General features: G+C 38.8%; 1 protein-coding gene across 1 annotated transcript in view; it reads right to left on the bottom strand.

The window, feature by feature from the left end:
- Positions 1-597: 597 nt before the first annotated feature.
- Positions 598-18,152, bottom strand: part of HAUS7 (HAUS augmin like complex subunit 7) — a 29,928-nt gene continuing 12,373 nt past the window's right edge. Inside the window, exons 3-10 of the mRNA XM_063432711.1 lie at positions 10,772-10,839; positions 9,664-9,725; positions 6,188-6,297; positions 5,013-5,171; positions 3,830-3,917; positions 3,298-3,507; positions 1,899-2,010; positions 598-918 (exon numbers count right to left, since the gene is read on the bottom strand). Coding sequence (XP_063288781.1) covers positions 857-918; positions 1,899-2,010; positions 3,298-3,507; positions 3,830-3,917; positions 5,013-5,171; positions 6,188-6,297; positions 9,664-9,725; positions 10,772-10,839 — 871 coding nt within the window. The 3' untranslated portion in view covers positions 598-856. The remainder of the gene's footprint in view (positions 919-1,898; positions 2,011-3,297; positions 3,508-3,829; positions 3,918-5,012; positions 5,172-6,187; positions 6,298-9,663; positions 9,726-10,771; positions 10,840-18,152) is intronic.

The following is an 18,152-nucleotide window of genomic DNA, read 5'->3' as shown; positions in this document are numbered from 1 at the left end:
TACTTTTATTCCTAATTACTTTAACACTATACTACCATACATTTAAAAAGTACAAACACACACAAAAAAAATTAAAACAAAATGTATAATACCGTACCCTTTTAAACACAGGGTATTCATAAATTACACCAATTTATACAATGTATGCTTAGAACAGTTTAATCCATGCATTAATCAAACCATCACTATTTCTTTGGGGAGTTCCCCCGCTCTTCACTGAAAGCCATTAAATAAGGCAGCAAACAGCTTGGGAGATCTCTGTTAGTATAGATGACTCGGGATGTTGGTGTTCAGTACAATTTGGATGGAATTTGCTGACAATCAGATAGAGACAAATTTCTGCAATCTTCACTTTAACCTCGTGTTTCTCAACAGATTTAACATTAAACTGATGATTAATTTAACATTAATTAAGTGAACACACAGTCTGTAACATGAGACAAGGCTTTAGAGAAATACAGACTCACAAGGACAAAGTTACAGCAGATTGTTATGCAGATGAGAGCAGCATGCCTGTATTCTTAATTAAAAACACACACCACAGTAGAGGGGAGGTGCGGCCACTTGGCGTAGCGGGCATAAATCAACAGTCCACGGCTTCCCTGCATTTTATGATGCATCAGACAACAGCAAGTAGCTATATCTTCCAACTTACCAAGCAGGGAACCTGCAGAATCAAGCAGTTTGAAAAGTAAACCTTCAAGACTACAGTTACTGCATAACTAGCAGCTGCGGTTGACAAACTGAATCCTTTCTTACAGTTACACCTGCTTGTAAATTAGAATCTAGGCTCACACCTACATTGCATGCCATTTCCTCAAGCGGGTCTTTTCTGGATACAAAAATAATGATTCTATTACTCGTGTAAGGACCCCTGGAATGCCTCGTAGTTTTGTTTCAGTTCCTTAATTTTCTCAGCTGAAAGAAAATAAAGAATTAATGAAGAATGATATTGCATTAGTTGAATTACAAAACCGCAAACAATTACTGAAACTGCAAATACAGGTCACCTATAGAATTTTATGTTTACCATATTCATCAGTTGCTGTAGGAACTATTAATTTAGTTGACATGCAAATTTGTGCTTACATGTAAAGGTCTAAAAACAAAAACAAACGCTTAGGCTAACATTTGACTCAAACTGTTAATCCATGGTAAAATCACAACCCTGCAATTTTTTTTTTTAGTATATTGAACTAAGAATCTTTGCCAATTGAGTATGCATGAAAAAATAAATAAATTTAAAAATTTAAAAAAAGGCAAAAATTTGCCAAGTTGTGTCCTTGGGTTGAGCTGGAGATTTTTTTCAGATTACCTATTTTTGCCTCAGTTTTGTCATATGGATTGTATTGCTAAAATTCTGTGAATAACCCTGTATGAATTGTTAGCGTGTGTTTTTCCCCTTCACAAGTCCACATCTTAAGATTTTAACGTGCCACATACGCAAGTTATATATCCCAAAAATCATTTACCATGACTTAAAACGGAGTAAGATGTTTGCCTAGGGAGTTATAGGCATTCACATTTCTAGGGAAAATAAATATGTTTTCTGTTAATAAATAATCATTAGAAAGAGGAAAAAAAAAAAGTTTCTTAAAAAAAAAATAATAGTGTCTAGGTACAACAAGCAGTTCAACAAGAGGAAGTGGTGTTTCTGTCCCCAGCCTTAAAAGGACACTTTAACCCCTTAAGGACACATGACGTGTGTGACACGTCATGATTCCCTTTTATTCCAGAAGTTTGGTCCTTAAGGGGTTAAACAACTCTTGCAGAGGAGATGCAAAAGATGGACTGGATGAGATATCAAAACAGCTTTATCACAATATTTAAAACTACTCTAAAATAATGACCAGAAGAAAACAAAGAAATTAAACAAATAGCTGGTCAGAAATACTTACACAATGTGGTGAATCTGCTGCCTCCCCATGTATCTTTGGACTGTTCCCTTTGTCTGACCACTCCTGAGATGTTCTCAGATGTTTCCGTAAACTGGGCAATAGCTTCTAGTTCCTAAAAATCACAATGAAGGACGCAATGAAAGTATGTGTTGGAAGAAAGAGAAGATAAGATATGCATTGCTTGCATTTAGTATACACCATAGAACCGGGATTTTCTGTCATGTGTCTTTAGGTTATCTGGGATGGTGAGGACCACTGAATGTTTAGCAAGTGTCGAACAGAGCTGGGCTTTTCTTTTTTTCCCCAAGGATTTACTTTTATATTTTTGAAACTCCGTTTTTTGTATATAAAAGAACTCACAGAAATCATGCACGCCCACTTGCAAAATGCAGTTATGCTGAAGTTAGGTGACTGCTCTAAGAACCCCCATTGAAATTATAGAATTCATTGAATATCTTTTCAACTATACAAACGTAAAGAGTTCAGCTATAAAATAAACAGACGGTTAGCAGAACAAAACCATTCATGACAGTTTAGAAGTGTCAAGAAAACACTAAAATAGCTACTTCAATACTACTTTGGGTCTAAGTGGTTACATAGCTACGGGGGAAATATAAGAACATCTAAAACGATTTTGACAGTGGAAATGAGAAACCATTCTAGCAATATGAAAAGGAAAGCTACATTCTCTACAACATAAAATACTTAGACCAAGGCAATTCTCCCTAAAAATTATTCCTTTCTTTAACCTCTTCAGTGCCAGAAATGCGTTGGCCGCTCCTCAAATACCAAAAGGGTTAAGGAGTGACAGACTCCCGCCTTGGAAAAGTAAGACTCTGGCAGACAGAATTCAATAGTGTAATGGTGATATTCATCCATCCCAGGAAGTGGGCAATGTTTCGATACTGCATGCGTCTTTATCAAGCCGTATTTAAAGTGCAAAATACAAAATCTTCTATAGTTGTACATATCAAAATCAAACCAATCAAAGTGCAAAAAAAAAAAGTGTCGTCTTCCATTGCTTCATAGATATGTCTCCATGTGTAAGTATATAGATATAGCAAATAAAAGAATGATAAAGAGATTGAGTAAGAGAATGGACTCCTGCAATAATGTCTATGACTTGTGAGTAACTGACAGGACATGACATCTTGCCAGCATTGCGAGTCAGGAAGCTGCTCAGAAGAGCAAAAGAAGCCTTGAAGATGCTTTTCCAGCATACACAGACAAACTGTTCCTTTGAAGATAATGGGTGCATTTAAGGAAAATCTACTGATTTTTTCCTGACCTGGAGAAAGACATCCTCAGCGCCATTTGGGTGTTACCACACACCCTAGATATGCCAAGTCCTGATTTAGACAGATTTTTCAAGGAATTAATGACACAAGTGTAAATTTACCTTGCTACAGATACTTAGAGAACGGTGAACAGACTGAAAGAGTGGTCCTGAAGGGCTAAGCTGAGGAGTTGGATGGCCGCAGTGGTCTTGAAACTCATTTTCATAAACTTGAGTGAAGGCAGCTATAAGCTGGTAAAGATCAGTTAGTGCCAACCTTAGAGTTTGTAGGATGGTATCGCTGCCGGGAACAGAGCTTTTCAGGAAAACACTCTGCGGAAATAAAATAAATAAAATCAATCAATATATTTTACATTCAGAGCAGTTTCAGCACAATACCCTTAGTAAATGTATACATCTTGGGTCACTGGGAAATAGTACACGTATGAAGACTTGCAAAGTCTTATAAAACACATGCAAGCCCTCGGGATGACAGAGTTGGGAGGTATGCCATATGCAGTGTCCAACACAATCCAAGCCTGATGCTCCTGGGTAGGAGTGAAATATAAATGCAAAACATTTATTAGCATGTAACTATGATATGTGCTTACAGATAATTAAATTAAAGGACTAGAAAAAAAACGATTGAACTCACTTCTTCTTTCAAGGCTTGAAGACTGGAAGAGATTTTCTGTAATGCTTCTAAAGAGTCACTCATTACATCCTTATTGGACTGAAGTGTCCTGGAGAGGGAGAAGATAGATTTCACATCATTCTATTTTTTATAAAATATGGAACATTTGCTTTTCTCATTTACAAATCGTGCGGCGTAGATTTTTCCAGAGGAAGAAGTGGACATTATTTGTTCTGCTAGCAAAGCAGCAGCTTTCCGATAGACGGAAAGTAGAGAGAGAAATGAAAGGGACACTGTAGCCACTAGAACTGCTTTACTTCATTGAAGTGGCTTTAGTGTCTGGAGTCCCCTGGTGCCATTGTTCCAATCAGTGTTAATGGTTTGCTACACAAGAGTCCTCATCAGCACATACCCCTGTGCTGCTCTAGCCAACAAGGAAGATCCAGTCTGAAAAGCAATGAGTGTCGCTGACAGCTTTCAACCTATCACAGCCGCCCATTCATGGCATGACTAAAGAGGGTCACAATCTCTTCCTTAGCCAGACCGCCAGTGGGTTCCTGGCTGTGGGTTATCAGACTCTCATTCAGTGTTAAATAACTTTAAAAACGGATTAACATTGAATGAAGGGATTGTGATACAAAACTTCAGGCAATATAACCAATTCCATTAGATAAAATGATTAGAGTGCCTATAGTGTCTCTTTAAAGGAATGTTCCTAGCACCACAACTACTACAACTCACTGTAGTGGTTAATGTGACAGAAGTGCCCTGGTGTCAGCTGATGGTAAGATGTCAAATTTACCATTTGTAAAGATATACTGTAAACACTTCTTCTGGAAAAGGGGTCCATGCCCCATAAAATGCAAACATACCTCACCAAACACAGCACCGACAATCCATGTAAATAAAATGGGAATCCATTTTGAACACAAAGTCTCAATTTAATTATTTTGGATCCGCATTTCAAATGATCAATCTGTTACAAAAACGTTTCATTTGATTTATCTACAGAAATAACTATTAAACATGGTTAAATATAGGAATTTTTGTAGATAAATCATTTGGAAAAAACAGATTCTGATCATTTGAAATGCAGGCCTAAGAGACATGTCAAAGACCACACATACATACATACATACATACATATAATAAATACCAGCGCATTAAATAATCATTTGCTATGATTTCATGAAGATCAGTGTACCGTTTGTGTATGGGTTCCTCTGTCAGTAAGATTGGTTTGAGGTCAGCTGGCCACGGAGTGCACTCAGGGTACAGAGTGGTCTGGAACTGGGAGCTGGTAAAGAGATCTTTCAACAGTTCTTCATTTTCTCGAACACAGTTTACAAAGGTTTTGTCAGTGCTGAGAAGGAAAATAAAATGATTAAAAGTTTCTTACTAGCAATATAGAAAACACACAACTCCCTCCTCTCCCAAACATAGAATCCCCCTTGAGTGCAGAGGAAGGAGAAAATGGTTATATGATTATTTTTACAGTGCTTCTTTTTGAAGGTCGTCTTTGATTATAGAGAATATTTATTCATTTACAGGGTTTCATTGCTCAGAGCTCACCATGTGTGCCACAACTGCTACTGCATTACGTGTAGCCAATGTACATTCTATCACTAGCAAGAACATTTTTTTTTGAGAAAAGGAAAAAGTTACATTTGTATTACATCTATATGAGAACGTGCAATATAAAAAATGAAGAAGTATAAATAATACACTTCGTCGCCTTTTGTTAAAAGTTTTAAACATCCTAGATAAATGAGTGTCTAGCAAAATAAAGCAGCCAGATCCCAAACGCAAGTAAGTACAGCTGCTTTATGGTAGACACATTCTCCTACGGAGCGCCATTGTGTAAGCAAACATTTCACCATGGAGAGCAAAGATTGTAAAGAACTTAAAATCGACAGTGCAGCTTTAAGAGTAAGCCATGTCATCACAATCAACTTGGAAAATGGACTGACAATGTCAAAATAAAAAAAAAAAAAACAATGAGGTTTTAGGCAAACTACCACTACTACCTTTTTGCAATCATAACACAGGACATTCTCTTATCTAAATACATTGGAAGTATATAGAAACTAAGCCTTAAAGCAATAGTTCTTTCAAGTGGACCATGTCTATTTAACCCCTCAAAGAACAATTACTTTCAATAGAGCCATTACAATCTACCTCCTATAAACCTTAGAACTGTAACTTCCTGTCAATTGAACAGAGGTAGGACGTCTCTGCACTCATTAAAGGGGGAGGACAGAACCACTAAAGATCGGATTAATCAGGAAATGCAGCATTTGTTGCAAAGTCATTTTCATATGTTCGGTGGCTCTTTTACAACAAGAGGTACAATTCTGATTTAAAATCAATTTACATTACCCAAGAGAAACGGGCTGTGCCGTCAAGTTACTTGCAAGTGTTCCAGGATTCTGAATGATGTCCATTAATTGCCCGAAGAAGGAAAGCTGCTTCTGTGGGCTGGCAAGCCCCTGCAAGAAACAGATGATTTAGGTGACATTTTTTAAAAGAAAAATAAAGTGTTGCAGTATATTGCTTGAACACATGCTGGGGCATTGGACATGCGGGAACGAACCTCCTCCCCCCCTTTTGCAAGGCTACTTACAGTAGTTTAAGCACCAAGTATTGCAGTTAGAATGTTAATCTCCCATGTTAAAGTTAGTGTAGAACCCACTAAGTGACGTAGTGGTGGGCTTAACACAATACGACCATATGGTGTAACTGAAACCCTTATATAGGTTTTTCCAAGATGGGTGGTTTTAAGTGGCCTCGTAAAATGTAAAACTATGTTTGCGCTGTTCCTTTATCTGTATTTTGTATATATTTTGGTCTTTACGGCAGCAACACTACTTAGAAAAAAAGTGTATTGATGGCACATCCAGAACATGTAGGTTTGAAATCAAGATTTCTAATGGGCTGAACAACCCACCCGTCCACAGGAATAAGTTTAAGCTGTATGTATTGCAAGTTACCATGTAAATCTCCCATGTTAAAATTAGTGTAGGTCCCACCGATATTGGGGTACTATGACGGAGTGTTTTTTTTTGTGTGCGCTGTTCCTCACTCTGTATATATATTTTGGTCTTTACGGCAGACTACTACTAAGGAATGCATGTTCCGAGTGTGCGGCCAACTCCCTTTTTTAAAAGTATAAACACACATTTGTTTTGCTTAACCCCTTAAGGACACATGACATGTGTGACATGTCATGATTCCCTTTTGTTCCAGAAGTTTGGTCCTTAAGGGGTTAAACAAGCCATGTGTGTGCAGAGACAGGAAGTGTTCATCAATAATGTCCATCATCTGAACATGTGTAGAAAAGTATGTAGATGCATAGCTCCATTACTGAAATCTGACAACACAGCACTAAGTCAAATGGACTATTTAACCAACTTCGTTAAATTCATGACAACCATAATAGCCTCATAGTAAATAAGTGGACAATACCAAAAGTCCAAAGATCCCCATCTCTAATACATTGGGACAGAAGTCCCTACAACCAAGCCAAACCTTTTGGTATTGTCCACTTGGGGGTATTTACTATCAGGCTATTATGGTTATCATCTAGTGTGGTAACATCAATTTCTCTGAGATTCCCCCATCCTCTCCTCTCCCCCCGCTCTTCTTTTTTTTTTTTTTTTAAAGGGAGTATATATGGAGCTCCCCATGTGCATATTTTTGCTCTCATAATATTATTTTGATCAGGACAGATTCTCTGTTATGACTATCGCTGTTCCCCCATTTAGTTCAAGTATTAATGGGGTTGTAACTTACATTACTATTGGTTACTTTCTGTAACTTTGTACTAGTGGAAACGTTGTCTCACTTGTGTCTAAAAGGTGCTTAGGGTCCTATATATGCAGCAAAGAATTATCCTCTAGATCCCTATATTACCCTGGACACATTTTGATCCTTTCCACGTTATAAGTATGCAGTTGATGTTCCTTGGATTATGGTAGACATTTAGGAGATAAGCCAATTTTTACCTATCCAAGCATTGAATAAAGGAATCTTTCCTAATAATAATAGCATTGATTGAGTTAAGGTGGCACTTCTTTTAATACTTTCCCGTAGAGTATATATAGAAAGTAGGTTTATATACATTTTTTGTGTGTTTATTCTTACTTAATGCTTCCTAGGGGAGAAATAATCCTCAGGGGGACCTCTCTATCTTTCTTGTCTATAATTTACACTAGTTATGTTTTCTATTAAAATATTGCATGGTGACACTCCAATGACTATATGCACTACAGCATTATTGTAGTATGGTTTTAGGAAAGTTAAAGTCCCTCCAGTTTTATCAAACCACTCAATTATTTTCACATAAACCAAGGGATTCCTAGTACCAAAGCTAACCCCTCCAGCATATTAGATCACAACACGGAAATGTCACTTCATTATCCATCCATGTGTCTGTGTTCATGCTTTGAAATGAGTGGCTCTAAACACAAAAGGTATAGGAACATGTAGGTGATGCAAAATTGCATCTGCACTACCTCACCCAGTGCTCTTTTAGCGTCTCTTTCTCTGGCTCTGCCTCTTCCTCCCAACCTCTCTGTTGGGGTCCCCCAAGGTTCAGTCCTTGGTTTCCTCCTGTTCTCGATCTATACTGCCTCCCTTGGTAAACTCATCAGCTCCTTTGGCTTCCAATATCACTTCCAAGCGGATGACAAGCAAATCTATCTCTCCCTCCCGATCTCTCCCTGCCCCTTTTGACAAGTGTCTAACTGCCTCTCTGCTATTTCTAACTGGATGGCTGTCCACTTCCTTAGGTCCAACTTGTCCCAAACAGAACTTCTGGTCTTTCCTCCCTCGAGAGTTGCTACTCCAGTTTGTCTCCCTCCACGTTATTGGTGCTACCATCAGCTCCACCACAGAAGGCTCGCTGCCTAGGTGCTCTCTTTGACACTGACCTCTCACCAAATCTTGCCACTTCCTTCTCAAAAACATTGCGCGCATCCGCCCCTACTTAACGCCAGATGCGACTAAGGTGCTGGTCCATGACACTGTCCTCTATCACCTTGACTACTGCAATCCGATTTGCAGTGGTTTTACAGGTTTCCAACTTGCCCCATTGCAGTCAATAATGAATGGGATGGTGAGGCTCATCTTCCTGTCCGCACGTACCTACTACGCCTCACCCCTCTGTCAGTCCCTGCATTGGCTTCCCGGAAAATATAGGGCTCAATATAAAAAAATCTGGTTCTTGCTTTCAAATCTCTAATAATGCTACTCCCACCTATCTATCCTCCCTAGTACAAAAGAATGTCCCGTCTAGGCCCCTACGCTCTGCTGAAGACCTGCGTCTATCCTCTGTTCGTACTCTCACCTCTGATGCTCGCATTCTAGGGCTCCACCATTCCTATGGAACTCCCTTCCCTTTTCCGTTAGACGCTCACCCAGCCTCCACTCCTTCAAATAATCATTAAAAACTCAAGTTTTCACAAAAGCATTTCAATTAAACTGTTAATGGCTCCAAAAGAAAACAAAAAAAACCCACACTAAGTCTTCATTAAATACAATTCTACCAATCTACTTCCCTTACCTTTTGTGTCACTACCCCACTCCCTCTAGCATGTAAGCTCATTGAGCAGGGCCCTCAACCCCTCTGTTTCTGTGCATCAAATTTGTCTGGTTACAATTACATGTTTGTTGGTCCACCCATTGTAAAGCGCTGTGGAATTTGTTGGCGCTATATAATAATAATAAATTGCAGCAATAATATGGCTGGACCCTTCATTATATCTGAGCACAGTAAAAAAGGGCTCATGCCAACAAGTTCACTTCAACTTTATTAAATACAAAACAAAAAAAATATATAAATAAAAAAATCTTACCTTAATAAGGTCCATGTCATCAGAACTGCAAAGCAGAAGTTCAAAGCCAAGCCTAACCATTTCTGCCAAGCAAAAGATTATATTATATACAGAATAAAATACTATACACGTTGCAATAGCAAGATGTGATCTTATCCATTGTAGGTTTTATGAATTACAATGCACAGAGAGATATATAGATCGGTTTGCTGTAGATATAAATTTAAAAGTGTGCTTTTGACACAATATATTACTGTAATTAGAGCATTCCAATTTATTTTACTTTTTCTGTGGTTCGTTTTAAGAGTGCTCAATGAGAATTATATTCACTTAACTGATTTGTTAAGTACATTCAATTGTGTGTTCTAGGTGCAGTGGCCCTTTCATTTTAACACGTTTTGTAGGATTAAACATACCTCTAGTGGCCATCTTCCTAACAGCCAACTAGAGGCGCTTCTTTGAGCAGCATTTGATTTGCGCAATGCGGAGATTTGTTACACATGTGTAGTATCCTCTCGATGCTTTCCTATGATACAGCACTGGATCATCATGGAAATGGAGACCAGTGTGTCGAGGGAAGAAAGGTAGAGGAACACTATAGCTTTTCAAATACATATTTGTATTCCTATTGCTCTTTAATTTCATTGCGCCACATCACACTCCTTTTAACTTTGCGTAATTTGGAATTTTAAAGTCAACTTGGCACTGCTGCGATTAAATTGGTGAATACTGTAAGCATGTCAAACTTTGAAGCTGTTGGGCGACAGCAGCAGAAAAGCACACCAGGTTCCAGAGCATGGACACACCAAAACGGAACTGCGGAAGTCTGGAAACATGATGGTTAGTCTGAGTCATTGTGATTTTTGATGATGCATGCAGATATTGTAATTATTTTTCACATGTTTCTGTGCTGGACAGACTTGGGGAGAAGCCTTAATGTAATCCCAACATATTCTTTAGATCTCAGTTTCACTGTGTGTGATGTGTACAGTTATGACAACGCTAGCACGCTCCATCAATATTTAACTTTGTACAAACGATTTGTCATTGAGTGATACATGTCTGTGAATGTGGAATATTTATAAGCATTGTCTTCTGTAAACGTATTTAACAACAAAAGAAAAAATACCTTTCACTTTTACATCCACTTGGGATTCTTTTAAAGACGACAACTGGTCTTGAAGAGGTGGATAAACTCTGTAAGAAAACACATTCCATTTTATAATGAGATTTCCTGCAGCATGATAAAGTAGCAAATCTCTACAAAGATCAAGCAAATTAAGTGCAATATTGCTTCTTGAGCTGCAATTTACAAACAAAATTTTTATTTATATGTGGACTTGATTTCAGCATAGTAATATTGTATCAATTGCACAATGAAGACTTAAAAATCTATATAACACACACACACACAATGAGGTGAAAAGTTACTAGACTGCACATTAATTTGATGTTCTTTGTCTTAAGGCTTGTGTTTATGGAGATGTCAGAGAAACCAGACAACCGCCCCAACTTGAAGAAAAGAAAAAAAGGTGGAAGCTACAGGAAAGACACTCAAAAGATGGGGTTAACCCACAATGGACTACCAGGGTAGTAACAGGAAAGAGGAGACAAGCTATGAGTGCCCTTAGTAGATCAAAATATCACTAAAATTTAACTTTTAATAGTACGAGAAATATAAAACAATTGGAGGAAAAAATAAAAAATATTGAAAATAACTTTTAGTGAATTTACAGTAAGTGTAAATGTATGTACAGCAAAACAAAAGAAAAGAACCAAAAAATAAGTGCTAATCAAAATCTGTAAGCTAGATGGTGAATACACGTATACCTATATTATAATGGTATATTTGTGCACATAGTATCGCGGCACATCTGCCCCAAATTGCAATGTGGGAGACATTCGATACTTCAAGTAGTGTGCAATTCGGAGAACACTGAATTGGGGTCTAATGGGCAGCTGCTGCCGAGTTTCTGAGCATGAATCAGCCCTGTGACCTATGTAAAGAGAGATCTTCAATCGCTGATAAAATGTCCAGCGTATTTGACAGGCCTGTTAAACGATCACAGTCAAGATGAGGATTAATCTTTCTAGTGATAAATCATAATTAAATGAAGTGCTGTACAAATATACACAGAAGATATGGTAGCTGTGTGCAACTGATAGTCCAATAGCAATCAGTGTAACGTGTGAGCGACCAAATAGACAAAAAACAATCAAACACTGAAAGTGCTGGTAATCAACCCTGTGACCTATGCAGAGAAAGACCTATACTCGCTGTTAAGATATCCAGCATACTTATTGACAGGTCTACAATGGTCACAGTGCAGATATGGTTCCTTCTTTAAAGTGATAAATTATACATAAATGAGGTGCTATACAAATGTTCACTAAAGATATAGTTGCTACATTCTTTGTAGTGATAAATTATACATAAATGAGGTGCTGTACAAATATACACTAAAGATATAGACATTAGATACATAAAAACACAGAGGACCTGTTCATAAGTTTTCAGGATACCTCTGGTATAAGTAACTTGCAACAAAACAAAGTTGCAGTTAGCTTGCAACAAGACAAAGTTGCAGTAAGAACTGAAATAGTAACAGTAATGATTTACTTGGTAAACAGAGTGGAATGTTGCCACCAACTGCATATGAGAAATGGAGCTAAAATAGCCCAAACTAAACCACAATAACTGTTATAGCCAGCAGACACAGAGGGAGGGGGTAGTATCACAATCGAATGTGTACTGAAGATGAAAGAATAATGCACAATGGCATAGATCTACCCCACAATATAGTCTGCTCCAGTCATAACAGGAGTGGTGAACAGGATCCTTCAGAGAGTGCAGTCATGTTGATCTGAGGACCACACACTGAGCTGTTGCACTGAATCCAATGGCCCCTGGCGCGCGCGTTTCGTCACAACTCATCAGAGGGGAACCGATGTGAGGTATCAGCTATTTAAAGGTAATAGGTAGAGCTGATAGGTGGATTCAAACGAGACCCGCTGATTCTGATTGGTCGGTCACTAATTGTCAGTGATGACTAATTGATCACTAATTGAATAAGTATCATCATTAACCCTGTAGGGTCTGTAGAGGAAACTAATGAATATGATAATACATATGAATAGATAAATGTTGCAGTTGAAAACTGATAAACTGCCACAAACTTATGAGCGAAAATGACTCAAAAAGTAGAGACAATTACATATCAATGGAGGACTTAAGACATAGTAAAAACACTAAGAAATGGTGTATATAATGTCTATATCCCTGTGATCATGGAGTGCTGTAAAGATCGGTTTTAACCCCTTCAATGCTGATCAAGGGGTGAAAAAACATAATACAGAGGAAAAACCAGACTAAGATAAAAAATAAGACCATATGTGTAATCTAATAAGGGATTCTTAGTCACAAGGGGCAAATCTTGTCATGAGCATTAGTATACAAAAATAAATACATACGCTCTATTGACTAAATGAATCCTAATGTGAATGAATGAATGGAGTGAAGTTGAATTCTTCATTTAGACCGCCTGGAGTGAGAGTTTTAAATTCATAAATCCACCTGGACTCTTTACAAAGAAGTATGTGATTGAAGTTGCCTTTCCTGGAGTTTAAATTAACTCTTTCCAAGACCTGAAAAGATAGATGATTAGGGTTTCCATCATGGAAATTTCTGACATGCACGGCCACTGGAGTACTCAGATGTACACTGAAATTCCGCCGGAGCTTAAAAACAGTTTTATTTGCTCAGGCGTATGGGATGACATGACATTTTTAACTTGGTTCAAATGCATGTGATTATAATGCTGTGGTTTTGCTGGATATTGTTTTGTCTGTTTTTATTGCTGGTATGCGCATCGAGACCCTATGGGTAATAAGACTGCGTTTTCTTAAGAATTTTTAATAAATAATAATAATAAATGTAGATTTTTAACAGAATTCACATGTTGCAAAGTGCGCCTCCTGAGTTCTTGGTAGGTCTTTCCAATATATTGCATGCCGCAAGAGCATGTGATGACATATATGACGCGTGTAGTACTGCAGTTTATGAACTGGTTGATTTTAAATAATTTTTGTGTATTCATGCACTTAATCAATTTGGACTGATTTATGAAAGGACATGCCTTGCACCGTCCACATTTATACATTCCCACGGGTGCAGTGAGCCAGTTCTTGGAAGGTGTTTTTCTCTCAAAATGACTGTGTACCAGAATGTCTCTGAGGTTTTTTGACCTACGAGCCGTGATGTTGGGATATGCCACTGCTTCTGGTTTTAAGTCAGTGTCATGTTGTAGGATTGGCCAATGCCGAGTAAATATCTCTTTGATAGGTTGCCATTGCTTGTCGTAGGTTCCTATACACCTAATCAATTGGTTAGGTGAGGTGACTTTAGTAGAATGAAGGCTGGAACTTCTGTCTTGAGAGAGAGAGCCCTCTGAAAGGCCTTTTTGAGGATCTTATTGGGATACCCTCTACTCTTGAAGCGTGTCCTCAAAATATCTGCTTCGGCTTTAAATGACACTTCATTAGAACAGTTTCTCCTAGCTCGGAGATACTGTCCATATGGAATTCCAGCTTTCAGGCGGTAAGGGTGGAAACTGCGCCAGTGGAGAAAGTTATTGGATGCAGTGCTTTTCAGATACAGCTCAGTATCTATTGTGCCATCCATGTTCAGTAAGATTCTGAGATCTAGAAATACCAGTTGTGTTTCATGAATGACGTGTGTCAGTTGTAAACCAATATCGTTGTTGTTTAGCACCGTCACCATGTCAGAGAAGCTAGAACAAGAACCGGTCCAAAAGATTAAAATATCATCAATATATCTCAACCATTTGTTTATATATTGAGAAAATTGGTTAGTGGTTGTGTCTTTGAAAAGGTTTTCCTCCCACCATCCCAAATATAAGTTCGCGTAGCTAGGGGCACAAGCCGTGCCCATAGCCGTACCGCGAAGTTGTAGGTAGTACAGACCGTCGAACACAAAGTAATTATGTGTTAAAACGAACTCCAAAAGAGTTAAGATGAATTCAATTTGCTCGGGGTTGTACTTAGTAGATCTGTGTAAGAAGTAGGAAGTGGCATATAATCCCTTGTCATGGGGGATGTTATTGTACAATGAAACCACATCCAGACTGGCAAGGAGTGAGGAGGGTGGAACCTCTAAGTTTTCCAATATCAATAAGGTATGTTTTGTGTCTTGTACATGCGACTAAAGTTTTGTAACAAATGGATGGAGGAGTTGTTCAAGAAATTTGCTATTTTTTTCAGTCAGAGAGTCGTTCCCAGAGACAATGGGTCTCCCTGGTGGGTTAGTTAGGGATTTATGAACTTTGGGGAGACAGTAAAAGGTTGCGATAGTGGGATTGTTGGTCGGAATCATAAATTGATATTCCTCCTTTTTGATTAGTTCATCCTCCAAAGCTTGGGTGAGCAAGATTTTTAATTCGGTGAGGAAAGTAGCTGTAGGATCCTGAGGCAGTACTTGATATTGAGTATTATCTTTAAGATGTTCAAGACACATATCGATGTACTTATCTTGGTCCATAAGTACTATATTTCCTCCTTTATCCGAAGGTTTTATAACCACATCATTGTTCTTACTGAGTTCTCCAAGTGCTTCACGTTCGGCTTTGGTTAGGTTATCAGGAGCTTCTGTAGGAGGGGGGAGGGAGTCCAAGGCTTTGGTAGTCATTTTTACAAAGAGATCTATATTTGATACATCTTTAAAATTAGGGGTGTACCATGAAGGGGGTTTACATGTAGTGAGGGGTGGGTTGTCATTTTGTTCCTCCAGGAGAGATATCATCGTTTGAACGTGTTGATAGTCTTCCTGAGTGATACCCAATTCCCTGGCATGTTTGTGCTCCTGTCTTGTATGGATAATGTTAAGGGCGAGTTTGCGTCCAAAAAGATTTGTGTCTTTCGCCCAGTCAAACATATTGGTCGTAGGGGAAGGAACAAATGATAGGCCCTTGCTCAGGAGAGAATTATGTTTCTTAGTGAGTTTGAAGGTGGACAGATTGATGACAAGATTCTCATCAGTACTGTCGTGATTTATTGGTTTTTGTATCCTTCTTTGCTGGTCTTGTACCCCCATCTTTTTCTGTCCCTGAGTCTGCCTCTCTGGGGTAGAGGCCACTCCTGTTCTAAAAAAGAAGACGAGGAGGAGGAGGCTCCAGGTTGAGAAGAGGTAAGTAAAGTGGAGACGTTAGTATTAGTATTTGAGGGGGTATAATTCTGTGGATCTGGAAATGAAACATTTCTCTCTGTTTGTTTTAGTATGCCTTTCCTTGGTATAGGGTTTCTACTCCTGGTCGAATATCTGTCCTTCCTCTCTAGGCTCTGATCTGAATTGGACCACTCTGTGTCCCCTGAAGTGGAACTCTGTCTGATATTATAGCGTTTCCTAGTATTTCTCAGTCTACAGATAGTTCCCTCCTTAAAGTCTCTATGATCTCGTTGATATTTGAGATGTTTTTTTCTCTCTGATGTATTTTTTGAAATTTTCCAAATTATTGTTCAATTTGGATTCCATTTGTTTAAAATCCAAGTGAGTTTGAAATGTTTTAATATTATTGATTTCTGTCTGCAGATTCTGATTTACGGTTTCCAAATGAGATTCCTCGAGTTTGATTAAAAACTCCATTAGTCTTAAAGAGCTATCAATCAGGATATCATTCCACTCTTTTATTTGGGTGTCCCCAACTTAACCTATCTGTGTCACCCAAAGTTTGATGGATTGCCAACACCGGCGTTCAATTCAGAGGGACCACAAAAGTCCACCGTTTGGCCATATCTCATAAAAAATGGTCTGACAAACTTGGGAGACAGTAACCTCTTTGCACCATAACCACTACAAGGAGCTTTATCTGCTTACTGTGCCATTTTAACATATCATTTCCTGCAGGCAGCTGTTGTAATTTATAAAAACGAACAACTAAATATTGGATAAACGCCAAACAATGGTAGAGTTATCCTCTAAAAGTTAAATGTCAAGATTGGACATAGCTACCATAACCACTGTATCGCTTGTAGAAAATAACCACCACCAGGGGTTAAACAATATAAAATTGGGAAATGCTTATTGAAATAAATCAATAATAGATACAGGACTCAGTGGAAAGGCACACAAAAGGAAAAAAAAAAAATATATAAAAAATAAACAGGATAAATAAAAAATTAAATCTTATAAAAATATATAAAATATAAAGTGTTACAAACTGCCATTTGTAACTGGCCCTTTAAATGAGAAATTGCCCTGCTTCCCTGGATTGTGGAGAAGCATGTTTGCCAGCCTCCTGCCTCATGACTATGGCCCCTGGAAGATTGTGCCCCTGAAAACTTATTAACATTTATTGGGTGTGTATGGCCCTTTAAGAACCGTCTGGGGACATATTGTGACTTTGCTGAACAATGTCCCTTTAAGACTATGTCCCCAGACCTGTAAAATAACTTGCCCCTGGCTTTCTCCCACTTGGTTCAGTAAATAGGGCTTACTGAACCAAGTACCACACAGGCGGACCACCCAGAAGCTAAAGTGTGCAGGCAATTTACCTCCCAGGCTGTGAGGTTACTGCAGGTTAATTGCCGAGCGCTGGGTGGCCGCCATTCGGTAGCCGAACACGTGCCGGCGGCCATTTTAGTCATTCGAATGCGGTCAGCGGTGTATGCTAAAGATTCTGTGGAACTAAAATCGGCTACACATTTTGCCGAACACCGCTGACCCTTACCTTCTCCCATACTGAACTTGCAGCTCCAGAGACTAAGTCCCGTTCGAAATGGGACTTAGTCGTTTTTCGGCATGAAATTGACCGGCCGCACAGCCCAAATCTATGGAACTGTTTTGGGCAGGAAATTGTGCTTGCGGTCGGTCATAAAGGGACTTCCAGCTAACTTTTGATCCACTGGAGGGATTTGGCTGATTTTTGGAAGTGTTTATGTTTGATGTATGCTGAGTCTGAATATGTAACTTTTATTGAAATTGAATGTATGGTTTTAAAGTTACAGTGTGTATGTGAAAACTGTATTTTTATTGTATGTAATAATTGGTTTAACTGTTTATCTGAGGGGAGGGGACCTGTGGGCTGTACTATGCTGTTATTGGTTAATTTCATCCTCCCCCTGGGAGTGTCCTGTGTGTACCTTATCCTAATAAAAAGCAGGCTGGGTGTTCCAGTCCTCAGACCTCTTCTGACCCTCAATACGTAGCCTTGTCTCGTTATTGGAGGGAACTGCTATATCACACTGGGGATTGCTATGCGCTGCATATTCCCCTGAGCTCTTAATCACTTAGCTCTTTTAAGAGCTTGTTCCGGATACGCTCTCCAGGAGGAGAGATCTTCCCCACACGTTCCTGAATGCTGAAGGTTCATTCCAGGGTGGACGGAAGACGGCGCGGCTCCAGTTAAGCTACGGCGGTTGTGGAGCCTTCGGTGGTTGTGGTGTCGTCTGCAGTGCTTGGAGTCCTCTGAGAGCGCTAGGAGCATCCATCAACGGAG

The sequence above is a fragment of the Pelobates fuscus genome, chromosome 9, assembly GCF_036172605.1.
Source record: "Pelobates fuscus isolate aPelFus1 chromosome 9, aPelFus1.pri, whole genome shotgun sequence".
Lineage (NCBI taxonomy): Eukaryota > Metazoa > Chordata > Amphibia > Anura > Pelobatidae > Pelobates > Pelobates fuscus.
The sequence above is the reverse complement of the archived record's forward strand: the minus strand, read 5'-3'. Positions and strand labels throughout refer to the sequence as shown.